This window comes from Taeniopygia guttata, chromosome 2, assembly GCF_048771995.1.
Source record: "Taeniopygia guttata chromosome 2, bTaeGut7.mat, whole genome shotgun sequence".
NCBI lineage: Eukaryota > Metazoa > Chordata > Aves > Passeriformes > Estrildidae > Taeniopygia > Taeniopygia guttata.
This window is the reverse complement of record NC_133026.1, coordinates 151,156,998-151,183,020: the sequence shown is the minus strand read 5'-3', so window position 1 is coordinate 151,183,020 and position 26,023 is coordinate 151,156,998. Positions and strand designations below refer to the sequence as shown.

The window sequence follows — 26,023 nt, the reverse complement described above, 5'->3', positions numbered from 1 at the left end:
TTTGTGGATTTTTTGGGATTTTTTAGGAAAACTTTCGGGGATTTTTTTGATTTTTCAGGAATAATTTTTGGATTTTTGGGGATTTTTTGGATGAATTCTGCTGGAATTTCTGACAACTTATTTGAGGTTTTCTGGTGAATTTTATGGGAATTTTGGGGATTTTTGGGGAATATTTTGTGGATTTTTGACGAATTTTTGGGGAATATTTTGGGGAACTTTTGGGGAATTTTTGAGGAATATTATGTCGATTTTTGGGGAATTTTTGGGGAATATTTGGTGGATTTTGGGGGAATTTTTGAGGATTTTTTTTGTGGATTTTTGGGAAATTTTTGGGGAATATTTGGTGGATGTTTTGGGATCTTTTATGAAAACTTTTGGGGATTTTTTGGATTTTTTTAGAATAATTTTTGGATTTTTGGGGATTTTTTCTGGGAATTCTGGGCTGAATTTTGGGGTTTTTTTGGGGGGATTTTATGGAATTTTTGGGGGGAATTTTGGGCGTTTTTATGGAATTTTGGGAATTTTTTGGGAATTCTCACCTGGGCAGCACCGGGATGAGGAAAATCTCGTCCTGGATTCGGATCCGGATCCTCAGGGCCGGAACCGGAGCAGAATTCCCGGAACCATCCGGAATTTCCCCCAAATTCCCGGAAAATTCCGGATCTTCCGCCGAATTCCCAGAAAATTCCGGAATTTCTGCAGAATTCCCTGAAAATTCTGGAATTTCCGACGAATCCGAACCAAAATCAGGAAATTCCCGCGGCTCCGAATCCTCCAAATCCTCCAAATTTCGGGAGCTGCCGGATTTGGGAATTTTGGGATTTTTGGGAATTTTGGGATCCCGGAATTCCCGAAATTCCCGAAAATTCCGTCGGGGTTTTTTCCGGGACGGCCCCAAATCGTCCTCCAGCCAATCCTCCTGCGCCAGGAATTCCTCCAGCGGGATCAGCGCCGGCCGGGAAACTTCCGGAGCAAATTTGGGAATTCCCGACGGAATTTTGGGAATTCCCGACGGAATTTTGGGATTTCCCGCCAAAATTTTGGGATTTCCAGACGGAATTTTGGGATTTTTTGGCAGAATTTTGGGATTTTCTGGCTGAAATTTGCGATTTTCTGTCGGAATTTCGGGATTTTCTGTCGGAAATTCGGGATTTTCTGTCGGAATTTCGGAATTTTCCAGCAGAATTTCAGAATTTTCTGTCGGAATTTCGGGATTTTCCGTCGGAATTTCGGGATTTTCCGCGCCGGATTTTCCCAAATTTGGGGTTTTTTCCTCGTTTTCGGCCTCCGGGATCCGTTGGCGCTTCCGGGTGGGGCTGGAGGCGGAATTTGGGATTTGGGATTCCTCGGGAGCCTCTGGAAAAGGGAAAAATTTGGGATTTAGGGGGGGGAAATTTGGGATTCGGGGAAAATTTGGGATTTGGGATTGGGGTGGAATTTTCCCCCCAAAAAATTGGGATGGGGGAAGAAATGGGGAAAAAAAGGGGAAAAAAATGAGAAAAATGGGGGAAAAATGGGGGAAAAATTGGGAAAAATGGGGGAAAAATGGGAAAAAAATTGGGAAAAAATGGGAAAAAGTTAGAAAAATAAAAAAGGTTAAAAAATATTAAAATGTCACTGAAATAGTTGAAAAAAATATGGAAAAATATGAAAAAAAGGTAAAATATTCTAAAAAATATGTAAAAAAATTAAGGAAATGAGAAAAAAGAGGAAAAAATATTTTAAAATAATTTTAATTTTAAAAAAGTGTAAAATTCTTTAAAAATGGTTTAGAAATTAGCGGAGAACAGTAAAAAAATAATTTAAAATGGTTAAAAATCACAGAAAATTTAAAAGAAGTTCTGGGGGAAAAAATACTGGAAAACACAAAAATTTTCCAAAAAATATGGAAAAAAAAAGGAGAAAAAAAAGGAAAAAAAATCATTAAAAACGGTAAAAATTTGGAAAAAAAAGAGAAGAAATTTGGGAGAAAAATCTGGGAAAAAAAAAAAAATCCCTGAAAATTTTCAAAAAATTGGGAAAAAAAATCGGAAAAAAAATGGAAAAAAATCCTTTAAAGTCGTAAAATTTAAAAAAAAAAATCCTAAAAAAAAAAAATAGTCTGGAAAAAAATTTAAAAACCTAAACAAAAAACCCCCAAAATTTTTCAAAAAAAACCACAAAAAACACAAAAAAAATCCCAATAAATGCAAAAAAAGAATTCCTGATAAATTCCTCCAAAATTCCCAATATTTTCCCAATAAATTCCCAATAATTTCCCAATAAATTCCCGATATTTTCTTCATAAATTCCCAATAAAATCCCAATAAATTCCTGATAAATTCCCAATAAATTCTGAAAAAATTCCCCTAAAATTCCCGATAAAGTAGAATTATTATTATTTTCCAAAAAAATTCCAGGTTTTTTCCCAATAAATTCCCGATAAAATCCCAATAAATCCCTGATAAATTCTCAAAATTTCCTTATAAATTCCCAATATTTTTCCAATATTTTCCCAATAAATTCCCAGTATTTTCCCAGTAAATTCCCAATAAAATCCCAATAAATCCCTGATAAATTCCCAATATTTTCCTAATATTTTCCCAATAAATTCCCGATAAAATCCCAATATTTTCCCAATAAATTCCCGATAAAATCCCAATATTTTCCCAATAAATTCCTGATTAATTCCTGATATTTTCCCAATAAATTCCCAATGAAATCCTGATAAATTCCCGATATTTTCTCAATAAATTCCCGATATTTTCCCAATAAATCCCTGATAAATTCCCAATATTTTCCTAATAAATTCCTTATATTTTCCTAATATTTTCCCAATAAATTCCCAATATTTCCCAATAAATTCCCAATAAAATCCCAATAAAGCCCCGATAAATTCCCAATATTTTCCTAATAAGTTCCCAATATTTTCCCAATATTTTCCCAATAAATTCCTGATATTTTCCTGATATTTTCCCAATAAATTCTCAATAAATTCCCAATATTTTCCCGATAAATTCCCAATAAAATCCCAATAAAGCCCCGATAAATTCCCAATATTTACCCAATAAATCCCTGATATTTTCCCAATAAATTCCCAATATTTTCCCAATAAATCCCTGATAAATTCCCAATATTTTCCCAATAAAATCCCAATAAACCCCCGATAAATTCCCAATATTTTCCCAATAAATCCCCGATAAATTCCTAATATTTCCCTAATAAATTCCCAATATTTTCCTGATAAATTCCCAATATTTTTCAATATTTTCCCAATAAATCCACGATATTTTCCCAATATTTTCCAAAAAAAATTCCCAATATTTTCCCCATATTTTCCCAATAAATTCCCAATAAAATCCCAATAAATCCCTGATAAATTCCCAATAAAATCACAATAAATCCCAATAAATTCCCAATAAATCCCCGATAAAATCCCAATATTTTCCCAATAAATTCCCGATATTTTCCCAATAAATTCCTGATATTTTCCCAATAAATTCCCGATATTTTCCCAATATTTTCCCAATAAATTCCCGATATTTTCCCAATATTTTCCCAATATTTTCCCAAAAAAATTCCCAATGAAATCCTGATAAATTCCCGATATTCTCTCAATAAATTCTTATATTTTCTCAATAAATTCCCAATATTTTCCTGATATCTTCCCAATAAATTCCCGATAAAATCCCAATAAATCCCTGAAAAATTCCCAATATTTTCCCAAAAAAATCCCAATAAATCCCCGGTAAATTCCCAATATTTTCCCAATAAATCCCCGATATTTTCCCAATAAAATCCCAATAAACCCCGATAAATTCCCAATATTTTCCTAATAAATTCCCGATATTTTGCCGATATTTTCCCAATTAATTCCCGATATTTTCCCAATAAATTCCCAATAAAATCCCAATAAAATCCCAATAAAGCCCCGATGAAGTCCCAATATTTTCCTTATAAATTCCTGATATTTTCCCAATAAATTCCCAATAAAATCCCAATAAATTCCCAATAAATCCCAATAAAATCCCAATAAAGCCCCGATAAAGTCCCGATAAAGTCCCAATATTTTCCTAATAAATTCCCGATATTTTCCTAATAAAATCCCAATAAAACCCCGATAAATTCCCAATATTTTCCTAATTAATTCAAGATATTTTGCCGGTATTTTCCCAATAAATTCCCGATATTTTTCCAATAAAATCCCAATAAAATCACAATAAAATCCCAATAAAGCCCCGATAAAGTCCCAATATTTTCCTAATAACTTTCTGATATTTTCCCGATAAATTCCCATAAAATTCCCAATACATTCAAATTATTTTTCGTATGTTTTTCCAATAAATTCCTGATATTTTCCCGGTATTTTCCAGATAAATTCCCGATGAATTCCCAATAAATCCCCAAAAAATTCCCAATAAAATCCCAATAAATCCCTGATAAATTCCCAATAAAATCCCAATAAATCCCCGATATTTTCCCAATAAATCCCCGATATTTTCCCAATAAATCCCCGATATTTTCCCAATATTTTTCCAATATTTTCCCAATAAATTCCCGATATTTTCCCAATAAATCCCCGATAAATTCCCAATATTTTCCCAATAAATTCCCGATATTTTCCCAATAAATCCCCAATATTTTCCCAATATTTTCCCAATAAATCCCCGATATTTTCCCAATATTTTCCCAATAAATCCCCGATATTTTCCCAATAAAATCCCAATAAATTCCCGACATTTTCCCAATATTTTCCCAATAAATCCCCAATATTTTCCCAATATTTTCCGGATATTTTCCCAATAAATTCCCACCTTTTTCGCGGAGCAGCCGGAGGGTTTCCCAATATTTTCCCAATAAATTCCCAATATTTTTCCAATATTTTCCCTATAAATTCCCAATAAAGCCCCGATAAAGTCCCAATATTTTCCGGATATTTTCCCAAAAACTTGCCAATATTTTCCCAATAAATCCCTGATAAATTCCCGATATTTTCCGGCTGTTTTCCCGATATTTTCCCACCTTTTTCTCGGAGCAGCCGGAGGGTTTCCCGGGCGCTCTGGCGGGTCTCGGTGTCGAGCTCGGGGCCGAAGCTGCGCAGCCACTCCTGCAGCGTCTGCAGCGGCGTCCGGCCCTGGGAACGCAGGAAAAACCCAAAAAATCAGAGAAAATCCTAAAAAATGTCCTGAAACAGCAGGGAAATGGCACGGGAAAATTAAAAAAAAATCAGGCAAAAAAAGGGAAAAAATCCTAAAAAATTCCTAAAAAAAATCGGAAAAAATCTGAAAAAAATCGGGAATAAATCAGAGAAAAATCCTAAAAAATGTCCTAAAACATCAGGGAAATGGCACGGGAAAAATAAAAAAAAAATCAGGCAAAAAAAGGGAAAAATTCCTTTAAAAATCCCCAAAAAAATCCAAAAAAATCTGAAAACATCGGAAAAAAAATCTGAAAAAAATCCTAAAAAACGTCCTACAACATCAGGGAAATGGCACGGAAAAAATAAAAAAAAATCATGCAAAAAAGGGGAAAATTCCTAAAAAAATCCCCAAAAAATCGGAAAAAATCTGAAAAAAAATCGGGAAAAATCCTAAAAAATATCCTAAAACATCAGGGAAATGGCACAGAAAAATTAAAAAAAAAACATGCAAAAAAAGGGAAAAATTCCTAAAAAAATCCTAAAAAAATCGGAAAAAATCGTGAAAAAAATCCGAAAAAAATCCTAAAAAATCATGCAAAAAAAGGGAAAAATTCCTAAAAAAATCCCCCCAAAATCAGAAAAAAATCTGGAAAAACATTCCTAAAAAAATCCGAAAAAAATCCTAAAAAAAATTGGGAAAAAAATCCGAAAAGAATCCTAAAAAATATCCTGAAAAATCAGGAAAAAATCAGGGGGAAAAAAAATCGTGCAAAAAAGGGGAAAAATTTCTTTAAAAATCCCAAAAAAATCCTAAAAAAAACCAGAAAAAAATATCAGAAAAAAATCCTAAAAAATATTCTGAAAAATCAGGGAAATATCATGGAAAAATTTTTTAAAAAATCATGCAAAAAAAGGGAAAAATTCCTAAAAAAATCAAAAAAATTCGAAAAAAATCAGGAGAAATATCCGAAAAAAATCCCCAAAAATGTCCTGAAAAATCTGGGAAATATCACGAAAAAAAAAAAAATCATGCAAGACAGGGGAAAAAATTCCTAAAAAAATTCAAAAAATCCGAAAAAAATTTAAAAAAAATCAGAAAAAAAATCTAAAAAAATGTCCTGAAAAATCAGGGAAATGTCACGGAAAAATTAAAAAAAAATCATGCAAAAAAAGGGAAAAAATTCCTAAAAAAATCCTCCAAAAAATCCTAAAAAAATCGGGAAAAAAATCCGAAAAAAATCCCAAAAAATGTCCTGAAAAATCAGGAAAAAAAGGGGAAAAAATTCCTAAAAATATTTTTTAAAATCCTGAAAAAATAAGGAAAATATAATAAAAAAAATCCTAAAAAATGTCCTGAAAAATCAGGACAAAATCAGAAAAAATCAGGAAAAATCAGAAATAAATCAGGAAAAAAATCAGAAAAAAAATCTGAAAATGTATTAAAAAAAAGCTAAATAAATCAGAAAATAATAATTTTAAAAACATTATAAATAAAAATCTGAAAAAATCAGAAAAAATTCTGAAAAAATCAGAAAAAAAAAATATAAAAAAGCTAAAAAATCTGAAAATAATTTAAAATTCATTTAAAAATCTGCTAAAATCAGAAAAAATCAGAAAAAAATCAGAAAAAAATCAGAAAAAAATCAGAAAAAAAATCAGAAAAAATCAGGAAACATCCGAAAAAAATCAGAAAAAATCCGGAAAAAATCTGAAAAACATCAGGAAAACCTCAGAAAAAAATCAGGAAAAAAATCAGAAAAAAAATCGGGAAAAAATAAAAAAAAAATCAGAAAAAATCCGAAAAAAATCAGGAAAAAAATCAGGAAAAATCAGGAAAGTTCAGAAAAAAATCCTAAAAATTCCCACTGAATTGGGGATAAATTTGGGAATTGTCCTCACCTTGGCGTCCCTGGCGTCGAGCCGGGCCCCGGCGCGGATCAGCAGCTGCGCCACGGGGAACCTCAGGGGGCAGAAATTCCCTTCAAAAATCCCCCAAAAATCAGAAAAAATCCGAAAAAAATCAGGAAAAAATCAATAAAACATCAGAAATATATATTTTTAAAAAAGCTAAATAAATCAGAAAATAGTAACTTAAAAATCAGAAAAAAACCAGAAAAAATCAGAAAAAAATCTTTAAAAAATCAGAAAAAAAATCAGAAAAAATCAGGAAAAAATCTGAAAAAATTCAGGAAAAATCAGAAAAAAATCAGAAAAAAAAATCTGAAAAAAATCCGAAAAAATTCAGAAAAAATCAGGAAAAATCAGGAAAAATTATAAAAATATAGTAAAAAAAAGCAAAAAAAAATCAGAAAATAATAATTTAAAAATCATTAAAAATCAGAAAAAAATCAGAAAAAAATCAGGAAAAATTCAGGAAAAAAATCTGAAAGAAAGGGAAAGAAATCAGGAAAAAATCAGAAAAAAATCAGGAAAAATTCAGAAAAAAAATCAGAAAAAAATCAGAAAAAAATCCCGAAAAAATTCCCCCAAAATCCGAAAAATTTCAGAAAAAAATCAGGAAAAATCAGAAAAAAATCCGAAAAAAATCAGGAAAAATCAGAAAAAAATCAGGAAAAAATCTGAAAAATATTTGAAAAAAAAGCTAAAAAATCAGAAAATAATAATTTAAAAATCTGAAAAAATCTGAAAAAAATTAGGAAAAAATTAGAAAAACATCAGGAAAAACTCAGAAAAAAATCAGGAAAAAATCCGAAAAAAAATCAGGAAAAAATCAGAAAAAAATCAGAAAAAAATCGGAAAAAATCAGGAAAAATCAGAAAAAAATCCGAAAAAAATCCAAAAAAATTCAGAAAAAATCTGAAAAAAATCAGAAAAAATCAGAAAAAAATTTTTAAAAAGTCCAAAAAAAATCCGAAAAAATTCAGAAAAAAATCAGACAAAAATCCGAAAAATTTCAGAAACAAATCAGGAAAAATTCAGAAAAAATCAGGAAAATATCAGGGAAAAATTCAGAAAAAATACGGAAAAAAATTAAAAAAAAATCAGAAGAAAATCAGAAAAAATCAGAAAAATATATTAAAAAAAAGCTAAAAAAAATCCGAACATAATAATGTAAAAATCACAAAAAATCTGAAAAAATCCGAAAAAAATCAGGAAAAAAATCCGAAAAAAATCAGGAAAAAAATCAGAGAAATATAAATTAAAAAAAGCTAAAAAATCAGAAAATAATAAGTTAAAAATCATTAAAAATGAGAAAAAAAAATCCGAAAAAAATCATAAAAAAATTCAGAAAAAATCAGAAAAAAATCAGAAAAAAATCGGAAAAAAATCAGAAAAAATCAGAAAAAAATCAGGGAAAATTCAGAAAAATATATTTAAAAAAACCTAAAATATCAGAAAATATTAGTATAAAAATCTGAAAATAATCTAAAAAAAAACCAGAAAAAAATCAGGAAAAATCAGAAAAAATCAGAAAAAAAATCAGAAAAGAAATCATTAAAAAATCCCCTAAAAAATCTGAAAAATTTCTGAAAAAAATCAGAAAAAAAATCAGGAAAAAATCAGAAAAAAATCAGGAAAAATTCAGAAAAAATTCCTAAAAATTCCCGGCAGAATTCCCGCCGAATCCCCACCAAATTCCGTATAAAATTTGGGAATTTTCCTCACCTTGGCGTCCCTGGCGTCGAGCCGGGCCCCGGCGCGGATCAGCAGCTGCGCCACCGGGAACCGTCCCGAGGCCAACGCGTCGTGCAGCGGCGTCAGCCCCTCGCAGCCCGGCCCGCCCGCGTCGTCCCGCGCCGCGCCCCGCGCCAGCAGCAGCCGGGCAATCTCTGAAATCGTTAATTAACTCGTTAATTAATCCTGGTCCTAAAAATCATCCTGATCCTAAAGTTGATCCTAAACCCAAATCTGAGCCTGATCCTAAATCTGACCCTAAACCTGGTCCTGATCCCGTCCCTGACCCCGCGCCAGCAGCAGCCGGGCGATCTCTGAGAATCGTTAATTAATGCGGTAATTAGTCCTGGTCCTGATCCTGAATCTGATCCTGAACCTAAATCTGATCCTAAACACAAATCTGAGCCTGATCCTAAAAATAATCCTTATCCTAAACCTGGTCCTGATCCCGTCCCTGACCCCGCGCCAGCAGCAGCCGGGCCACCTCTGAAAATAGTTAATTAGTTAGTTAATTAGTCCTGGTCCTGGTCCTAATCCTAAATCTGATCCTAAATCTGATCCTAAACCCAAATCTGATCCTGATCCTAATTCTGATCCTGATCCTAAACCTGGTCCTGATCCCGTCCCTGACCCCGCGCCAGCAGCAGCCGGGCGATCTCTGAGAATCGTTAATTAATGCGTTAATTAGTCCTGGTCCTGGTCCTGAATCTGATCCTGATCCTAAATCTGATCCTAAACCCAAATCTGATCCTGATCCTAAAAATAATCCTGATCCTAAACCTGGTCCTGATCCCGTCCCTGACCCCGCGCCAGCAGCAGCCGGGCAATCTCTGAGAATCATTAATTAATTAGTTAATTAATACTGGTCCTAAAAATAATCCTAAATCTGATCCTAAATCTGATCCTAAACCCAAATCTGAGCCTGATCCTAAATCTGACCCTAAACCTGGTCCTGATCCCGTCCCTGACCCCGCACCAGCAGCAGCCGGGCCACCTCTGAGAATGGTTAATTAATGAGTTAATTAGTCCTGGTCCTAAAAATAATCCTGATCCTAAAGCTGATCCTGATCCTAAATCTGGTCCTAAACACAAATCTGGTCCTAAAAATAAACCTGGTTCTGATCCCGTCCCTGACCCCGCGCCAGCAGCAGACGGGCGATCTCTGAAATTGTTAATTAACTCGTTAATTAATCCTGGTCCTAAAAATAATCCTGATCCTAAATCTGATCCCAAAAATAATCCTGATCCTAAAGCTGATCCTAAACCCAAATCTGATCCTAAATCGGCTCCTGATCCCGTCCCTGACCCCGCGCCAGCAGCAGTCGGGTGATCTCTGAAAATCGTTAATTAATGCGTTAATTAGTCCTGGTCCTAAAGCTGATCCTAAACACAAATCTGACCCTAAACACAAATCTGTTCCTAAACCCAAATCTGATCCTAATCCTGGTCCTGATCCCGTCCCTGACCCCGCACCAGCAGCAGCCGGGCCACCTCTGAAATCGGTAATTAACTCGTTAATTAGTCCTGGTCCTGATCCTAATCCTAAATCTGATCCTGATCCTAAAGCTGATCCCAAAAATAATCCTGATCCTAAATCTGATCCTAAATCTGATCCTAAACCTGCTCCTGATCCCGTCCCTGACCCCGCCCCAGCAGCAGCCGGGCGATCTCTGAAATCGTTAATTAACTCGTTAATTAATACTGATCCTGATCCTAAACCTGATCCTAAACCCAAATCTGATCCTAAATCTGATCCCAAAAATAATCCTGATCCTAAAGCTGATCCTAAACCCAAATCTGATCCTAAATCGGCTCCTGATCCCGTCCCTGACCCCGCTCCAGCAGCAGCCGGGCGATCTCTGAAATTGTTAATTAGTTCATTAATTAATCCTGATCCTAAAAATAATCCTGATCCTAAAGCTGATCCTAAACCCAAATCTGATCCTGATCCTAAACCTGGTCCTGATCCCGTCCCTGACCCCGCGCCAGCAGCAGCCGGGCGATCTCTGATAATTGTTAATTAATGCGTTAATTAATCCTGGTCCTAAAAATAATCCTAAATCTGATCATGATCCTAAAGCTGATCCCAAAAACAATCCTGATCCTAAACCCAAATCTGATCCTAAACCCAAATCTGATCCCAAACCCAAATCTGAGCCTGATCCTAAATCTGACCCTAAACCTGGTCCTGATCCCGTCCCTGACCCCGCACCAGCAGCAGCCAGGCGACCTCTGAGAATTGTTAATTAGTTCATTAATTAATCCTGGTCCTAAAAATCATCCTGATCCTAAACACAAATCTGATCCTAAATCTGGTCCTAAACACAAATCTGGTCCTAAAAATAAACCCGGTTCTGATCCCGTCCCTGACCCCGCGCCAGCAGCAGCCGGGCGATCTCTGAAATGGTTAGTTAATGCGTTAATTAATCCTGGTCCTGATCCTGAATCTGATCCTGATCCTAAACCCAAATCTGATCCCAAAAATAATCCTGATCCTAAACCCAAATCTGATCCTAAACCTGGTCCTGATCCCGTCACTGACCCCGCGCCAGCAGCAGCCGGGCCACCTCTGAAATCGTTAATTAATTCCTTAATTAGTCCTGGTCCTAAAAATCATCCTGATCCTAAATCTGATCCCAAAAATAATCCTGATTCTAAAGCTGATCCTAAAACCAAACCTGATCCCATCCCTGATCCCGTCCCTGACCCCGCGCCAGCAGCAGCTGGGCAATCTCTGAAATTGTTAATTAATTCGTTAATTAGTCCTGGTCCTGATCCTAATCCTAAATCTGATCCTGATCCTAAATCTGATCCTAAACACAAATCTGAGCCTGATCCTAAAAATAATCCTGATCCTAATCCTGGTCCTGATCCCGTCCCTGACCCCGCGCCAGCAGCAGCCGGGCCACCTCTGAAATTGTTAATTAACTCGTTAATTAGTCCTGGTCCTAAAAATAATCCTGATCCTAAATCTGATCCTAAACACAAATCTGATCCTAAACCCAAATCTGGTCCTAAAAATAATCCTGATCCCAAACCTGGTCCTGATCCCGTCCCTGACCCCGCGCCAGCAGCAGCCAGGCGATCTCTGAGAATGGTTAATTAATGAGTTAATTAGTCCTGATCCTGATCCTAAAGCTGATCCTGATTCTAAATCTGATCCTAAACACAAATCTGAGCCTGGTCCTAAATCTGACCCTAAACCTGGTCCTGATCCCATCCCTGACCCCGCACCTGCAGCAGCCGGGCGATCTCTGCAAATTGGAAATTAGTCAATTAATCCTGATCCTGATCCTAAATTTGATCCTAAAAATAATTCTGATCCTAAACCTGATCCTGATCCTAAACCTGATCCTGATCCTAAACCTGATCCCAAACCTGATCCTAAACCTGATCCTAAATTTCATCCTAAACCTGATCCTAAGCATGATCCTAAACCTGATCCTGATCCTAAATCTCATCCTAAATCTGATCCTAAATCTGATCCTAAACCTGATCCTAAATCTGATCCTGATCCTAAACCTGATCCTAAAGCTGATCCTGATCCTAAAGCTGATCCTGATCCTAAAGCTGATCCTAAACCCAAATCTGATCCTAAACCCAAATCTGATCCTAAACCTGGTCCTGATCCCATCCCTCACCCCGCCCCAGCAGCAGCCGTGCCACCTCTGAAATCGGTAATTAATGTGGTAATTAATCCTGATCCTGATCCTAAATCTGATCCTAAACCTGGTCCTGATCCCATCCCTCACCCCGCCCCAGCAGCAGCCGGGCCACCTCTGAAATCGGTAATTAATTCGTTAATTAATCCTGATCCTAAAGCTGATCCTAAACCTAAATCTGATCCTGATCCTAAATCTGATCCTGATCCGAAATCTGATCCTAAACCCAAATCTGATCCTAAACCCAAATCTGTTCCTAAACCCAAATCTGATCCCAATCCTGATCCCGTCCCTGACCCCGCGCCAGCAGCAGCCGGGCAATCTCTGAAATCGTTAATTAATTCGTTAATTAGTCCTGGTCCTGATCCTAATCCTAAATCTGATCATGATCCTAAACCCAAATCTGATCCTGATCCCAAAAATAATCCTGATTCTAAATCTGATCCTAATCCTGATCCCGTCCCTGACCCCGCGCCAGCAGCAGCCAGGCGATCTCTGAGAATTGTTAATTAGTTCATTAATTAATCCCGGTTCTAAAAATAATCCTGATCCTAAAGCTGATCCTAAATCTGATCCTAAACCTGGTCCTGATCCCATCCCTGACCCCGCCCCAGCAGCAGCCGAACGAACTCTGAAAATCGGGAATTCATCAATTAATCCTAAAACTGATCCTAATCCTAAACCTGATCCTGATCCTGATCCTAATCCTGATCCTAAATCTGATCCTAAACCTGATCCTGATCCTAAACCTGATCCTGATCCTAAATCTGATCCTAAACCCAAATCTGATCCTGATCCTAATCCTCATCCTGATCCTAAATCTGATCCTAATCCTAAATCTGATCCTAAACCCAAATCTGATCCCAAACCTGATCCTAAATTTCATCCTAAACCTGATCCTAAACCTGATCCTGATCCTAAATCTGAACCTGATCCTAATCCTGATCCTAAATCTGATCCTAAACCTAAATCTGATCCCAAACCTGATCCTAAATCTCATCCTAAATCTGATCCTGATCCTAAACCTAAACTTGGTCCTAAACCTGGTCCTGATCCTAAACCTGATCCTAAATCTGATCCTGATCCTAAATCTGATCCTAAACCTAAATCTGATCCCAAACCTGATCCTAAATTTCATCCTAAACCTGATCCTAAACCTGATCCTAAACCTGATCCTGATCCTAAATCTCATCCTAAATCTGATCCTGATCCTAAACCTAAACCTGGTCCTAAACATGATCCTGATCCTAATCCTGATCCTGATCCTAAATCTGATCCTGATCCTAATCCTAATCCAAATCCTGATCCTAAACCTGGTCCTAAATCTGATCCTAAATCTCATCCTAATCCTGATCCTAAATCTGATCCTCATCCTAAACCTGATCCTGATCCTGAACTTGAATCTAAATATGATCCTGATCCTAAATCTGATCCTAAACCCAAATCTGATCCTGATCCTAAACCTAAACCTGGTCCTAAATCTGATCCTGATCCTAAACATGATCCTGATCCTAAACCTGATCCTGATCCTGATCCTAAATCTGATCCTGATCCTAAATCTGATCCTGATCCTAAATCTGATACTAAAAATAATCCTGATCCTAAATTTCATCCTAAACCTGATCCTAAATCTGATCCTAAACATGATCCTGATCCTAATCCTGATCCTATATCTGATCCTAAACCTAACCCTGATCCTAAACCTGATCCTGATCCTAAACCTGATCCTAAACCTAAATCTGATCCGAAACCTGATCCTAAATTTCATCCGAAACCTGATCCTAAACCTGATCCTAAATCTCATCCTAAATCTGATCCTAAACCAAAATCTGATCCTGATCCTAAATCTGATCCCAATCCTAAACCTGATCCTGATCCCAAATCTGATCCTGATCCTGATCCTAAACCTGATCCTGGATCCTAAATCTGATCCTAAATCCAAATCTGATCCTGATCCTAAACCTGATCCTGATCCTAAATCTGATCCTGATCCTAAATCTGATCCTAAATCCAAATCTGATCCTGATCCTAAACCTGATCCTGATCCTAAATCTGATCCTAAATCCAAATCTGATCCTGATCCTAAACCTGATCCTGATCCTAAATCTGATCCTGATCCTAAATCTGATCCTAAACCCAAATCTGATCCTGATCCTAAACCTGATTCTGATCCTAAACCTAAATCTGATCCAAAACCTGATCCTAAATTTCATCCTAAACCTGACCCTAAATCTCATCCTAATCTTGATCCTAAATCTGATCCTCATCCTAAACCTGATCCTGATCCTGAACTTGAGTCTAAATCTGATCCTGATCCTAAATCTGATCCTAAACCCAAATCTGATCCTGATCCTAAACCTGGTCCTGATCCTAAACCTGATCCTAAATCTGACCCCAAACCTGATCCTAAATTTGATCGTAAATCTGATCCTGATCCCAAACCTGATCCCAAACCTGATCCTAAATTTCATCCTAAACCTGATCCTAAATCTGATCCTGATCCTAAATCTGATCCCAAACCATTTGATCCATTTCCCCCATTTTTCGCTCCCACCCCCCAAAATCCCCCAAAAAATCCCAAAATGATCCCCAAAAAACCCCAAAAATCCCCCAAAAACCCCCAAAAATCCCCCAAATCCCCCAAAAAACCCCAAAAATCCCCCAAAACCCCCAAAATCCCCCAAATTTTCGTAAACTGCTCTGACCGAGGTGTCCGTGGTTGGCGGCCTCGTGCAGGGGGGTCCAGCCGCAATAATCCCGAGGGTTCACCGGGTGACCCTGGAAAAAATTGGGAATTTTTTGGGAATTTTGGGAATTTTTTGGGTGAAAATTTTGGGAATTTTGGGGAATTTTTTTGGGAATTTTTTGGGATTTACCTGGTCCAGGTAGAGCCGGACCCGTTTGAGGTCGCCCTCGATGCAGGCGCGGTGCAGGGGGGTCTCGCCGCGCTCGTTCCGACGGTTCCACTGCCGGAAATTCCGGAATTTTGGGGATTTTTGGGAATTTTCCCCAGCGGGAATTTGGGAATTCCCAGGTGGGAGAAGCTCCTCCAAAAATTCCCGATTTTTTTGGGATTTTCCTTGAGTTTTTGGGGATTTTCCTTGAGTTTTTGGGGATTTTTCCTTCATTTTTTTGGGATTTTTCCCATTTTTTTTTCCAGATTTTTCCTCAATTTTTTTGGGATTTTACCCCAATTTTTAAAAAATTTTCCCTTGATTTTTTTTGGGGATTTTCCTTGAGTTTTTGGGGGTTTTCCCTCAATTTTTTTTTGATTTTTCACCTTTTTATTTTCCTCCAATTTTTTGGGATTTTCCCTATTTTTTTTTTTGGATTTTCCATCATTTTTGGGATTTTCCTTGAGCTTTTTGGGATTTTTCCCCCAATTTATTTGGATTTTCCTTCAATTTTGGGGGATTTTTCTCTCAATTTTTGGGGATTTTCGGGAATTTTCCCGAGAGGGAATTTGGGAATTCTCAGCTGGGAAAAGCTCCTCCAAAAATTCCCGATTTTTTGGGGATTTTCCATCCTTTTTTGGGGATTTTCCTTGAGTTTTTGGGGATTTTTCCTTCATTTTTTTGGGATTTTTCCTATTTTTTTCCAGATTTTTCCTCAATTTTTTTGGGATTTTACCCCAATTTTTGGGGGATTTTCCCTTCTTTTTTTTTTTTGGATTTTCCATCTTTTTTTGAGATTTTCCTTGAGTTTTTTGGTATTTTCCCTCAATTTTTTGGGATTTTCCTCGAATTTTTGAGGATTTTTCCTCCATTTTTTTTTATTTTTCCTTTTGGATTTTTCCTTCATTTTTTTGGGATTTTCGATAATTTTCTGGGATTTTCCTTGAGTTTTTGGGGATTTTTCACCTTTTTTTCTGGATTTTCCCCAATTCTTGGGGATTTTCCCCCAATTTATTTGGATTTTCCTTCAATTTTTGGGGATTTTCTCTCAATTTTGGGGGATTTTTGGGAATTTTCCCAAGTGGGAATTTGGGAATTCCCAACTAGGAGAGGCTCCTCCAAAAATTCCAGATTTTTTTTGGATTTTCCCTGCATTTTGTTTGGATTTTCCATCATTTTTTGGGATTTTCCTCAAATTTTTGAGGATTTTTCCTCCATTTATTTTTTGATTTTTCCCATTTTTTCTGGATTTTTCCTCAATTTTTTTTGTATTTTACCCCAATTTTTTGGGGATTTTACCTTCATTTTTTTTTGAATTTCCATCATTTTTTGGGGATTTTCCTTGAGTTTTTGGGGATTTTCCCTCATTTTTTTGGGATTTTCCTCAAATTTTTGAGGATTTTTCCTCAATTTTTTTGGATTTTTCCTTTTGGATTTTTCCTTCATTTTTTTGGGATTTTCCATCATTTTTTGGGATTTTCCTTGAGGTTTGGGGGATTTTCCCTCAATTTTGGGGGATTTTTCCTCATTTTTTCTGGATTTTTCCCAAATTCTTTGGGATTTCCCCCCCAATTTATTTGGATTTTCCTTTAATTTTTGGGGGATTTTCCATCAATTTTTGGGATTTTCTGCCCTATTTTTATGGATTTTCCCACGATTTTTTAAAATTTTCCCACAATTTTTTGGGACTTTCCATCAATTTTTGGGGGTTTTACCTCAAATATTGAGATTTGAGTCAATTTTTTTTTAGGATTTTACCCCTATTTTTTTCCACAATTTTTTGGATTTTCCTCAATTTTTGGGGATTTTACCCCAGTTTTGGGGGGGATTTTCCTCCATTTTTTGCAACTTTACCTCAATTTTTTGGGATTTTCCGTCAATTTTTAGGAATTTCCCTCAATTTTTCGGGATTTTAACCCAAATTTTTGGTATTTTACCCCAAGTTTTTCAATTTTCCTCAATTCTTTTGTCTTTTCCCCCAATTTTTTGGGGATTTTCCCTCAATTTTTGTGGCTTTTTTGGGATTTTAATCCAATTTTTTGGGGATTTTCCTACGATTTTTTGGACTTTACTCCAATTTTAGGGGAATTTCCCTCAATTTTTGGGATTTTACTCCAATTTTCTGGGATTTATCCCCAACTTTAAGAGTTTATCTCAAATTTTGGGAATTTCCCTCAAATTTTTTTAAATTTTCCCCAATTTTTCCGATTTTCCTCCCTATTCTTGTGATTTCCCCCACTTTTTTGGGGGATTTTACCTCAAATTTTGAGATTTTAGTCCAATTTTGGGGATTTTCCATCAATTTTTAGGGATTTTACCCCAATTTTTGAGGATTTTCCTTCAATTTTTGGGGATTTTCTCTCAATTTTAGGGGATTTTACCTCAAATTTTGAGATTTTACTCCAATTTTTGGGGTTTTCCATCAATTTTTAGGGATTTTACCCCAATTTATTTTAATTTTCCTTCAATTGTTTGGGGATTTTCTCTCAATTTTTGGGATTTTACCCCAAATTTTTGGGGGGATTTTCCTCCAATTTTGGGAATTTCCTCCAGAATTTCAGGGATTTCTTCCAATTTTTGAGGATTTCCCCTCATTTTTTTGGGATCTTCCTCTTAAATTTTGGGATTTTACTGAATTTGGGGAAGAATTTGGGGGATTTTGGGGGATTTTTGGGAATTTTTGGGGTGCCCCACCTTGTTGCTGCGGCGCCTCCCGGGGACACTTTTGGGGTACCCCTCGAGATCTTCCTCTTCATCATCTGCAAAAATCCCAAATCGCCCCAAAATTCCCTCAGAAATCCCTAAATTCTCTTCAATCCCAAATTTTCCCAAATTTCTCCCAAAACGTCCCTCGAATTCCCCCCTAAAATTCCCCAAATCCCCCAAAAATCCCCAAAGATTCCCCAAAACCCCCCCAAAAAATCCCAGTAAAATCCCCAAAATAATCCCAATAAAATCCTCCATAACAATCCCCAAAATCATAATAAAATCCCCAAAAAATCCCAAAAAATTCCCCATGAAAATCCCATTAAACCCCACTAAAATTCCAAAAAAAAGCCTCAAAATCCCCCTAAAATTCCCAAAATCCCCCAAAAATCCCCCCTAAAATCCCCAAGGATCCCCCAAAAAATCCCCCAAAAAATCCCAAAAAAATCCCCAAAATAATCCAAATAAAACCCCCAAAAAATCCCCAAAAATGCCATTAAACCCCACTAAAATCCCAAAAATCCCACAAAATCCCCCTAAAATTAAAAAAAAATACCCCAAAATCCCCAAAAATCCCCCGAAAATCCCAAAAAATCCCCCTAAAATCCCAATAAAATCCCCAAAATAATCCCAATAACACTCCCAAAAAATCCCCAAAAATCATAATAAAATCCCAAAAAAATCCCCAAAAATCAAAATAAAGTCCCCAAAATCCCTCAAAAATCCCTCAAAAATCCAAAAAAGATCCCAAAAAATCCCCACAATAATCCAAATAAAACCCCCAAAAAATCCTCAGAAATCATAATAAAATCCCCTAAAAATCCCCCAAAAGTCCCAATAAATTCCCCATTAAAATCCCATTAAACCCCACTAAAATCCCCAAAAAAAGCCCCAAAATCCCCCAAAAATCCCCCAATTTTCTCTCACCGCTCTCGGACAGCTCCGAATCCGATTCCTCCTCCTCTTCCTCCTCCTCCTCTTCATCTTCATCTTCATCTTCCTCCTCTTCATCCTCCTCCTGGGGGTCCCCCCCGAGCTCCTTTTGGGTCTCCTCGGCCCCCTCGGGGTCCCCGGCCCGGAGCTGCTGAGCCCGGAGCCGCCGCAGCACCCGGCGCTGAAATTTGGGGAAAAATGGCCCAAAAATGGCAAAATTAACCCCAAAAAAAACCCAAAACTACCCCAAAAACAGCACGAAAATATAGCCAAAATAGCCCCAAAAATAGCCCCAAAAATCGGGAATTTCGAGGAGAAAAGGGCCCAAAAATGACAAAATTAACCCCAAAAAATCCCCCAAAACAACCCCAAAAATAGCCCTAAAATATCCTCAAAATAGTCCCAAAAATACCAAAATTAGCCCAAAACAATCCCAAATATTGCCCCAAAAATAGCCCTAAAATAACCCAAAACACCCCAAAAATTGGGAATTTCGGGGGGAAAAGGGCCCAAAAATGCCAAAATTAACCCCAAAAAATCCACAAAACAACCCCAAAAACGGCCCCAAAATATCTCCAAAACAGCCCCAAGAATCGGGAATTTCGGGGAGAAATGGCCCAAAAATGCCAAAATTAACCCCAAAAAACACCCAAATGACCCCGGAGCCGCCGCAGCACCCGACGCTGGAAATTGGGAATTTTGGGGAGAGAAATGGCCCAAAAATGGAAAAATTAACCCCAAAAAATGGCCCTAAACAACCCCTAAAATACAGCAAAAATAGCCGCAAAAATCGGGAATTTCGGGGGGAGAAATGGCCCAAAACGGCAAAATTAACCCCAAAAAAATCTCAATTCCTGCCCCAAAATGGCCCTAAAATATCTCCAAAAAAGTCCCAAAAATCGGGAATTTTGGGAGGAAAAACGGTCCAAATATGCAAAAATTAACCCCAAAAAATCCACAAAAAAACCCCAAAAATGGCCCTAAATTATCCCCAAAAACAGCCCCAAAAATCTTGAATTTCAAGGGGAAAATGCCCCAAAAATGACAAAATTGGCCCCAAAAAATCCCTTAAAACAACCCCAAAAATATAGCAAAAAAAGCCCCAAAACCAGCCCAAAAATCGAGAATTTCAGGGGAAAAGGGCCCAAAAATGACAAAATTAACCCCGAAAAATGGCCCTAAAATATAGCCAAAATAGCCCCAAAAATAGCCCCAAAAATCGGAAATTTCGGGGGGAAAATGGCCCAAAAATACCAAAATTAGCCCCAAAAAACACCCAAACCAACATCAAAAATAGCCCCAAAATATCTCCAAAAAAGCCCCAAAACAACCCCAAAAATCCCCAAAGTAGCCCCAAAAATATCCCCCAAAAAACCCAAAAAGAGCCCCAAAAATCAACACAAAAAACTCCAAAACAGCCCCGAAATTGGCAATTTCAAGGGGAAAATGGCCCAAAAATGCCAAAATTAACCCCAAAACATCCACAAAACAACCCCAAAAATGGCCCTAAACTATAGCCAAAATAGCCCCAAAAATAGCCCAAAAATCAGGAATTTTGGGGGAAAAAGGGCCCAAAAATGCCAAAATTAACCCCAAAAACAGCACGAAAATATAGCCAAAATAGCCCCAAAAATCAGGAATTTCGGCGGGGAAAATGGCCCAAAAATGCCAAAATTAACCCCAAAAAATCCACAAAAATGGCGCTAAAATATAGCCCAAACAGCCCCAAAAATAGCCCAAAAATCGGGAATTTCGGGGGGAAAAACGGTCCAAAAAATGCCAAAATTAACCCCAAAAAACAGCCAAACGAGCCCGGAGCCGCCGCAGCACCCGACGCTGAAATTCGGAATTTTGGGGAGAGAAATGGTCCAAAAATGCCAAAATTAAACCCAAAAAATGGCCCTAAACAACCCCTAAAATATAGCAAAAATAGCCCCAAAAATAGCCCAAAAATCGGGAATTTCGGGGGGAGAATGGCCCAAAAATGCCAAAATTAGCCCCAGAAAATCCACAAAACAACCCCAAAAATGGCCCTAAAATATAGACAAAACAGCCCCAAAAATCGGGAATTTTGGGGGGAAAAGGGCCCAAAAATGACAAAAGTAACCCCAAAACAACCCCAAAAATATAGCAAAAATAGCCCCAAAAATAGCCCCAAAATCAGGAATTTCGAGGAGAAAAGGGCCCAAAACCACCAAAATTAACCCCAAAAAATCCACAAAACAACCCCAAAAATCCACAAAATAACCCCAAAAATGGCCCTAAAATATAGCCAAAATACCCCAAAAATTGCCCCAAAAATCGGAAATTTCAGGGGGAGAAATGGCCCAAAAATGCCAAAATTAACCCCAAAAAATCCACAAAAAGAGCCCTAAAATATAGTTCAAAGAGCCCCAAAAATAGCCCAAAAATCGGGAATTTTGGAGGGAAAATGGCCCAAAAACGGCAAAATTAACCCCAAAAAACACCCAAAGGAGCCCGGAGCCGCCGCAGCACCCGACGCTGAAATTTGGGGAAAAAAGGCCCAAAAATGGCAAAATTAAACCCAAAAAATCCACAAAACAACCCCCAAAAATAGCCCTAAAAACCTAAAAAATAGCCCCAAAAATCAGGAATTTCGGGGGGAAAATGCCCCAAAAATGACAAAACTAGCCCCAAAAAATCCAAAAAACAACCCCAAAAATCCACAAAACAACCCCAAAAATGGCCCTAAAATATAGCCAAAATACCCCAAAAACTGCCCCAAAAAATTGGAAATTTGGGGGGAAAATGGCCTAAAAATGCCAAAATTAACTACAAAACAACCCCAAAAATAGCCCTAAAATATTCCAAAAGAGCCCCAAAACAACCCCAAAAAACCCAAAAGTAGCCCCAAAAACGGCCCTAAATTATCCCCAAAAACAGCCCCAAAAATCAGAAATTTCAGAGGGAAAATGGCCCAAAAATGCCAAAATTAACCCCAAAAAATCCCCCAAAACAACCCCAAAAATAGCCCTAAAATATCCCAAAAGAGCCCTAAAATTCCCCCAAAAAATCCCCAAAAAAAGCCCCAAACACCCCTAAAAATTCCCAAAAATTTCTAAAAAATTCCCAAAAATTCCTAAAAAATTCCCAAAAAATTCTAAGAATTCCAAAAAAATACCAAAAATTCTGAAAAAAACAAAAAATCCCAAAAATCCTAAAAAATAAAAAAATCCCCAAAAAACCCCAAACATCCCAAAAAATTCCAAAAAATTCCTAAAAAGTCCCAAAAAATCCCAAGGAATCCAAAAATATTCCCAAAAAAATCTAAAAATATTCCCAAGAATCCTAAAAAATAAAAAAAAAATCCAAAAAACCCGATTAATCCAAAAAAATTCCCAAAAATTCCCAAAAAAATTCCTAAAATTTCCCAAAAAATTCCAGAAATATTCCCAAAACTTCCTAAAGAAGCCCAGAAAAATCCCTCAAAAACCCCAAAAAATCCTCTAAAAATCCTCTAAAAACCTCCCAAAATGTCCTAAAATCCCCCCAAAAATAAAAAAAAAAATCCCCAAAATTCCAAAAAATCCCCAAAATCCCCAATTTTTCCAAAAATTCCAGATTTTTCACCTGCAGCTGGGTGTCCCCGGCACTGCGGGCGCATCCCAGAGCCCCAAAAAATCCCGCAAAATTCACAAAAAATTCCCATAAAAATTCCGAAAAAAATTCCGAAAAAATTCCAAAAATTCCCCAAATTCACAAGAATTCTAAAAATTCCCAAAAATCTCAAAAATATTCCCAAAAAATCCCAAAAATAAATCCCCAAAAATTCAAAAAAACCCAAAAAATCCCAAAGAATCCTAAAAAATAAAAAAAATCCCCCCCAAAAAAACCCAAACATCCAAAAAAATTACGAAAAAATTCCTAAAAAATCCAAAAACAATCCCAAAAAATCCAAAAATATTCCTAAAAAATCCCAAAAATTTTTAAAAATAGTCTAAAAATTGAAAAAAATTACCAAAAAATCCCTAAAAAACTCAAAAAAACCCTTTAAAAACCCCTCAAATGCCCTAAAATGCTTCCAAAAATCCCCAAAAAATTCCACAAACAATTCCGAAATTCTGGAAATTCCCAAAAATTCTGGAATTCCTAAAGAATTCCTAAAAAACCCCCAAAAATCCAAAAAAAATTCTAAAAAATCCCTTTAAAAACCCCAAAAAATCCTTTAAAAACCTTCCAAAATGCCCTAAAATCCCCCAAAAAAATCCTAAAAAATTCCAAAAAAATTCCCAAAATTCCGGAAATCCCCAAAATTCCCAAAAATTCCGGAATTCCCACCTGTAGCTTCACATCCCCGGCACTCCGGGCGCACCCCAGAGCCCCAAAAAATCCCCAAAATTCACAAAAAAACCCCTAAAAAATACCAAAGAATCCGTCCAAAATGCCCCAAAATTCCCAAAAAAATTCTGAAGTTCCCAAAAATTCCCAAAAATTCCAGAAAAAATGCCAAAATTCCCAAAAAATCCCCAAAAATCCAAAAAAATCACAAAAAATCCCAAAAAACCTCCGAAACATCCCAAAAAAATCCCAAAAATTCCAAAAAATCCCAAAAATTCCTAAAAATTGTCTAAAAATTCCCAAAAAAATCCTAAAAATTCCCAAAAATCAAAAAAATTCCTAAAAAAATCCCTTAAAAACCTTAAAAAAATCCTTTAAAAACGTTCCAAAATGCCCTAAAATCCCCCAAAAAAATCCCAAAAAATTCCCCAAAAATGCCGCAAAATGTCCTAAAAATTCCCAAAATTCCAGGAAATCCACAAAATTCCCGAAATTCCCACCTGTAGCTTTGTGTCCCCGGCGCTCCGGGCGCAGCCCAGGGCCCCCAAAAAATCCCCAAAATTCACAAAAAAACCCCTAAAAAATCCCAAAAAATACCCCCAAAATGCCCCAAAATTCCAAAAAAAATTCCGAAGTTCCCAAAAATTCCCAAAAATTCTGAAAAAATTCTCAAAAAAATCCCAGAAATGCCCAAAAATTCTTAAAATTCCTGAATTCCCACCTGCAGCCGGGGGTCACTGATGCTCCAAAAGTCCCTTAAAAATGCCACCAAAAATCACTTAAAATCCCAAAAAAAAGCCCCAGACATCCCAAAAATTCCTAAAAATTCTAAAAAAGTTGTCTAAAAAATTCCCAAAAAATCTTAAAAATTCCAAAAAAATCCCTCAAAAAAAAACCAAAGTCTTCTAAAAACGTCTGAAAATGCCCTAAAATCCCCCAAAAAATCCCTGAAACAATCCCCAAAAAATTTAAAAGAAAATCCGAAATAATCCCAAGAATTCCTAAAAAATCCTAAAAATTGTCTAAAAATTCCCAAAAATTCCTAAAAAAATCCCAAAAAAAAGCCCTCAAAAAATCCTTTAAAAATCCTTTAAAAACCTTCCAAAATGCCCTAAAATCCCCCCAAAATATTCCCCAAAAATCCCCAAAATTCCCAAACTTCCAGCATTCCCACCTGGAGCTTTGCGTCGCTGGCGTTCCGGGTGGATCCCAGAGCCCTAAGAAATCCCCAAAACAATCCCCAAAAAATCCCAAATAACCGCAAAAATTCCTAAAAAATCCGAAAAATTGTCTAAAAATTCCCAAAAAATCCCTAAAAATTCCTAAAGAAATCCCAAAAAATCCCCAAAAATCCCCAAAAATTCAAAAAAATTCCCAAAAAATCCAAAAATATTCCTCAAAAAACCCCAAAAAATCCTTTAAAAACCTCCCAAAATGCCCTAAAATCCCCCAAAACTCCCAAAAAATTCCACAAAACTTCCACAAAACTTCCCAAAAAATTCCCAAAAATCTGGAAATCCCCAAAATTCCCAAAATTCCCACCTGTAGCTTTACATCCCCGGTGTTCCGGGTGCATCCCAGAGCCCCAAAACATCCCAGAAACAATCCCCAAAATCCCCAAAAAATGTAAAAAAATTCCCAAAAAATTTTCCTAAAACAACCCCAATGAAATCCCTAAAAATTCCTAAACAATTCCTAAAAATTTAAAAAAAAAAAACGAAAAAAATTCTTAAAAAATTCCTAAAAATTCCTAAAAAAATCCCAAAAAAATGCCCCCAAAATCCCCAAAAATCTTTTGAAAACTGCCTAGAATGCCCTAAAATTCCCCCAAAAAATCCCCAAAAATCCCCAAAAAACGCCCCAAACATCCCTAAAAATTCCCAAAAATTCCCTAAAAATTCTGGAAAATTCCTAAAAAAGTCCCAAAAAATTCCCAAAAAATTCCCAAAAATCCCTAAAAAATCCCTAGAAAACCTCAAAAAAACCCTTTAAAAACCCCTCAAAATGCCCTAAAATCCCCCAAAAAAATCCCAAAAAATTCCCCAAAAATGCCGCAAAATGTCCTAAAAATTCCCAAAATTCCTAAAAATTCCCGAAATTCCCGGAATTCCCACCTGTAGCCGTTCATCCCCGGCACTCCGGGCGCATCCCAGAGCCCCAAAACATCCCTGAAACAATCCCATAATAATTTAAAACAAAAATCCCAATTAATCCCAAAAATTCATTAAAAAATCCCCAAAACTTCCTAAAAAAATTCCCAAAATTTTCTAAAAATTCCAAAAAATCCCCAAAAAATCCCCAAAAATTCCCAAAAATCCAAAACATTCCTAAAAAAATCCCTAAAAAATCCCAAAAAATCCTTAAAAAACCTTCTAAAAGCCCTAAAATCCCCCCAAAAAATTCCCCAAAAATGCCGCAAAATGTCCTAAAAATTCCCAAATTTTCCTGAAATTCCCAAAATTCCCGAAATTTCCACCTGTAGCTTTGTGTCCCCGGCGCTCCGGGCGCACCCCAGAGCCCCAAAACATCCCAGAAACAATCCCCAAAAAATCTAAAAAAATTCCCAAAAAATTTTCCCAAAACAACCCCAATGAAATCCCTAAAAATTCCTAAACAATTCCTAAAAATTTTCAAAAAAACCCCAAAAAATTTTTGAAAAAATTCCTAGAAATTCCAAAAAAAATCCCAAAAAAATGCCCCCAAAATCCCCAAAAATCTTTTGAAAACTGCCTAGAATGCCCTAAAATTCCCCCAAAAAATCCCCAAAAATCCCC

General features: G+C 36.5%; 1 protein-coding gene across 1 annotated transcript in view; it reads right to left on the bottom strand.

Moving 5' to 3' along the window:
• TONSL (tonsoku like, DNA repair protein) overlaps positions 1 to 26,023 on the bottom strand; it is a 94,604-nt gene that overhangs the window by 13,216 nt on the left and 55,365 nt on the right. Inside the window, exons 11-18 of the mRNA XM_072925104.1 lie at positions 25,364 to 25,384; positions 18,945 to 19,131; positions 18,006 to 18,070; positions 15,294 to 15,383; positions 15,123 to 15,195; positions 8,747 to 8,910; positions 5,002 to 5,113; positions 540 to 1,356 (exon numbers count right to left, since the gene is read on the bottom strand). Of these exons, the coding sequence (XP_072781205.1) occupies positions 540 to 1,356; positions 5,002 to 5,113; positions 8,747 to 8,910; positions 15,123 to 15,195; positions 15,294 to 15,383; positions 18,006 to 18,070; positions 18,945 to 19,131; positions 25,364 to 25,384 (1,529 nt within the window). The remainder of the gene's footprint in view (positions 1 to 539; positions 1,357 to 5,001; positions 5,114 to 8,746; positions 8,911 to 15,122; positions 15,196 to 15,293; positions 15,384 to 18,005; positions 18,071 to 18,944; positions 19,132 to 25,363; positions 25,385 to 26,023) is intronic.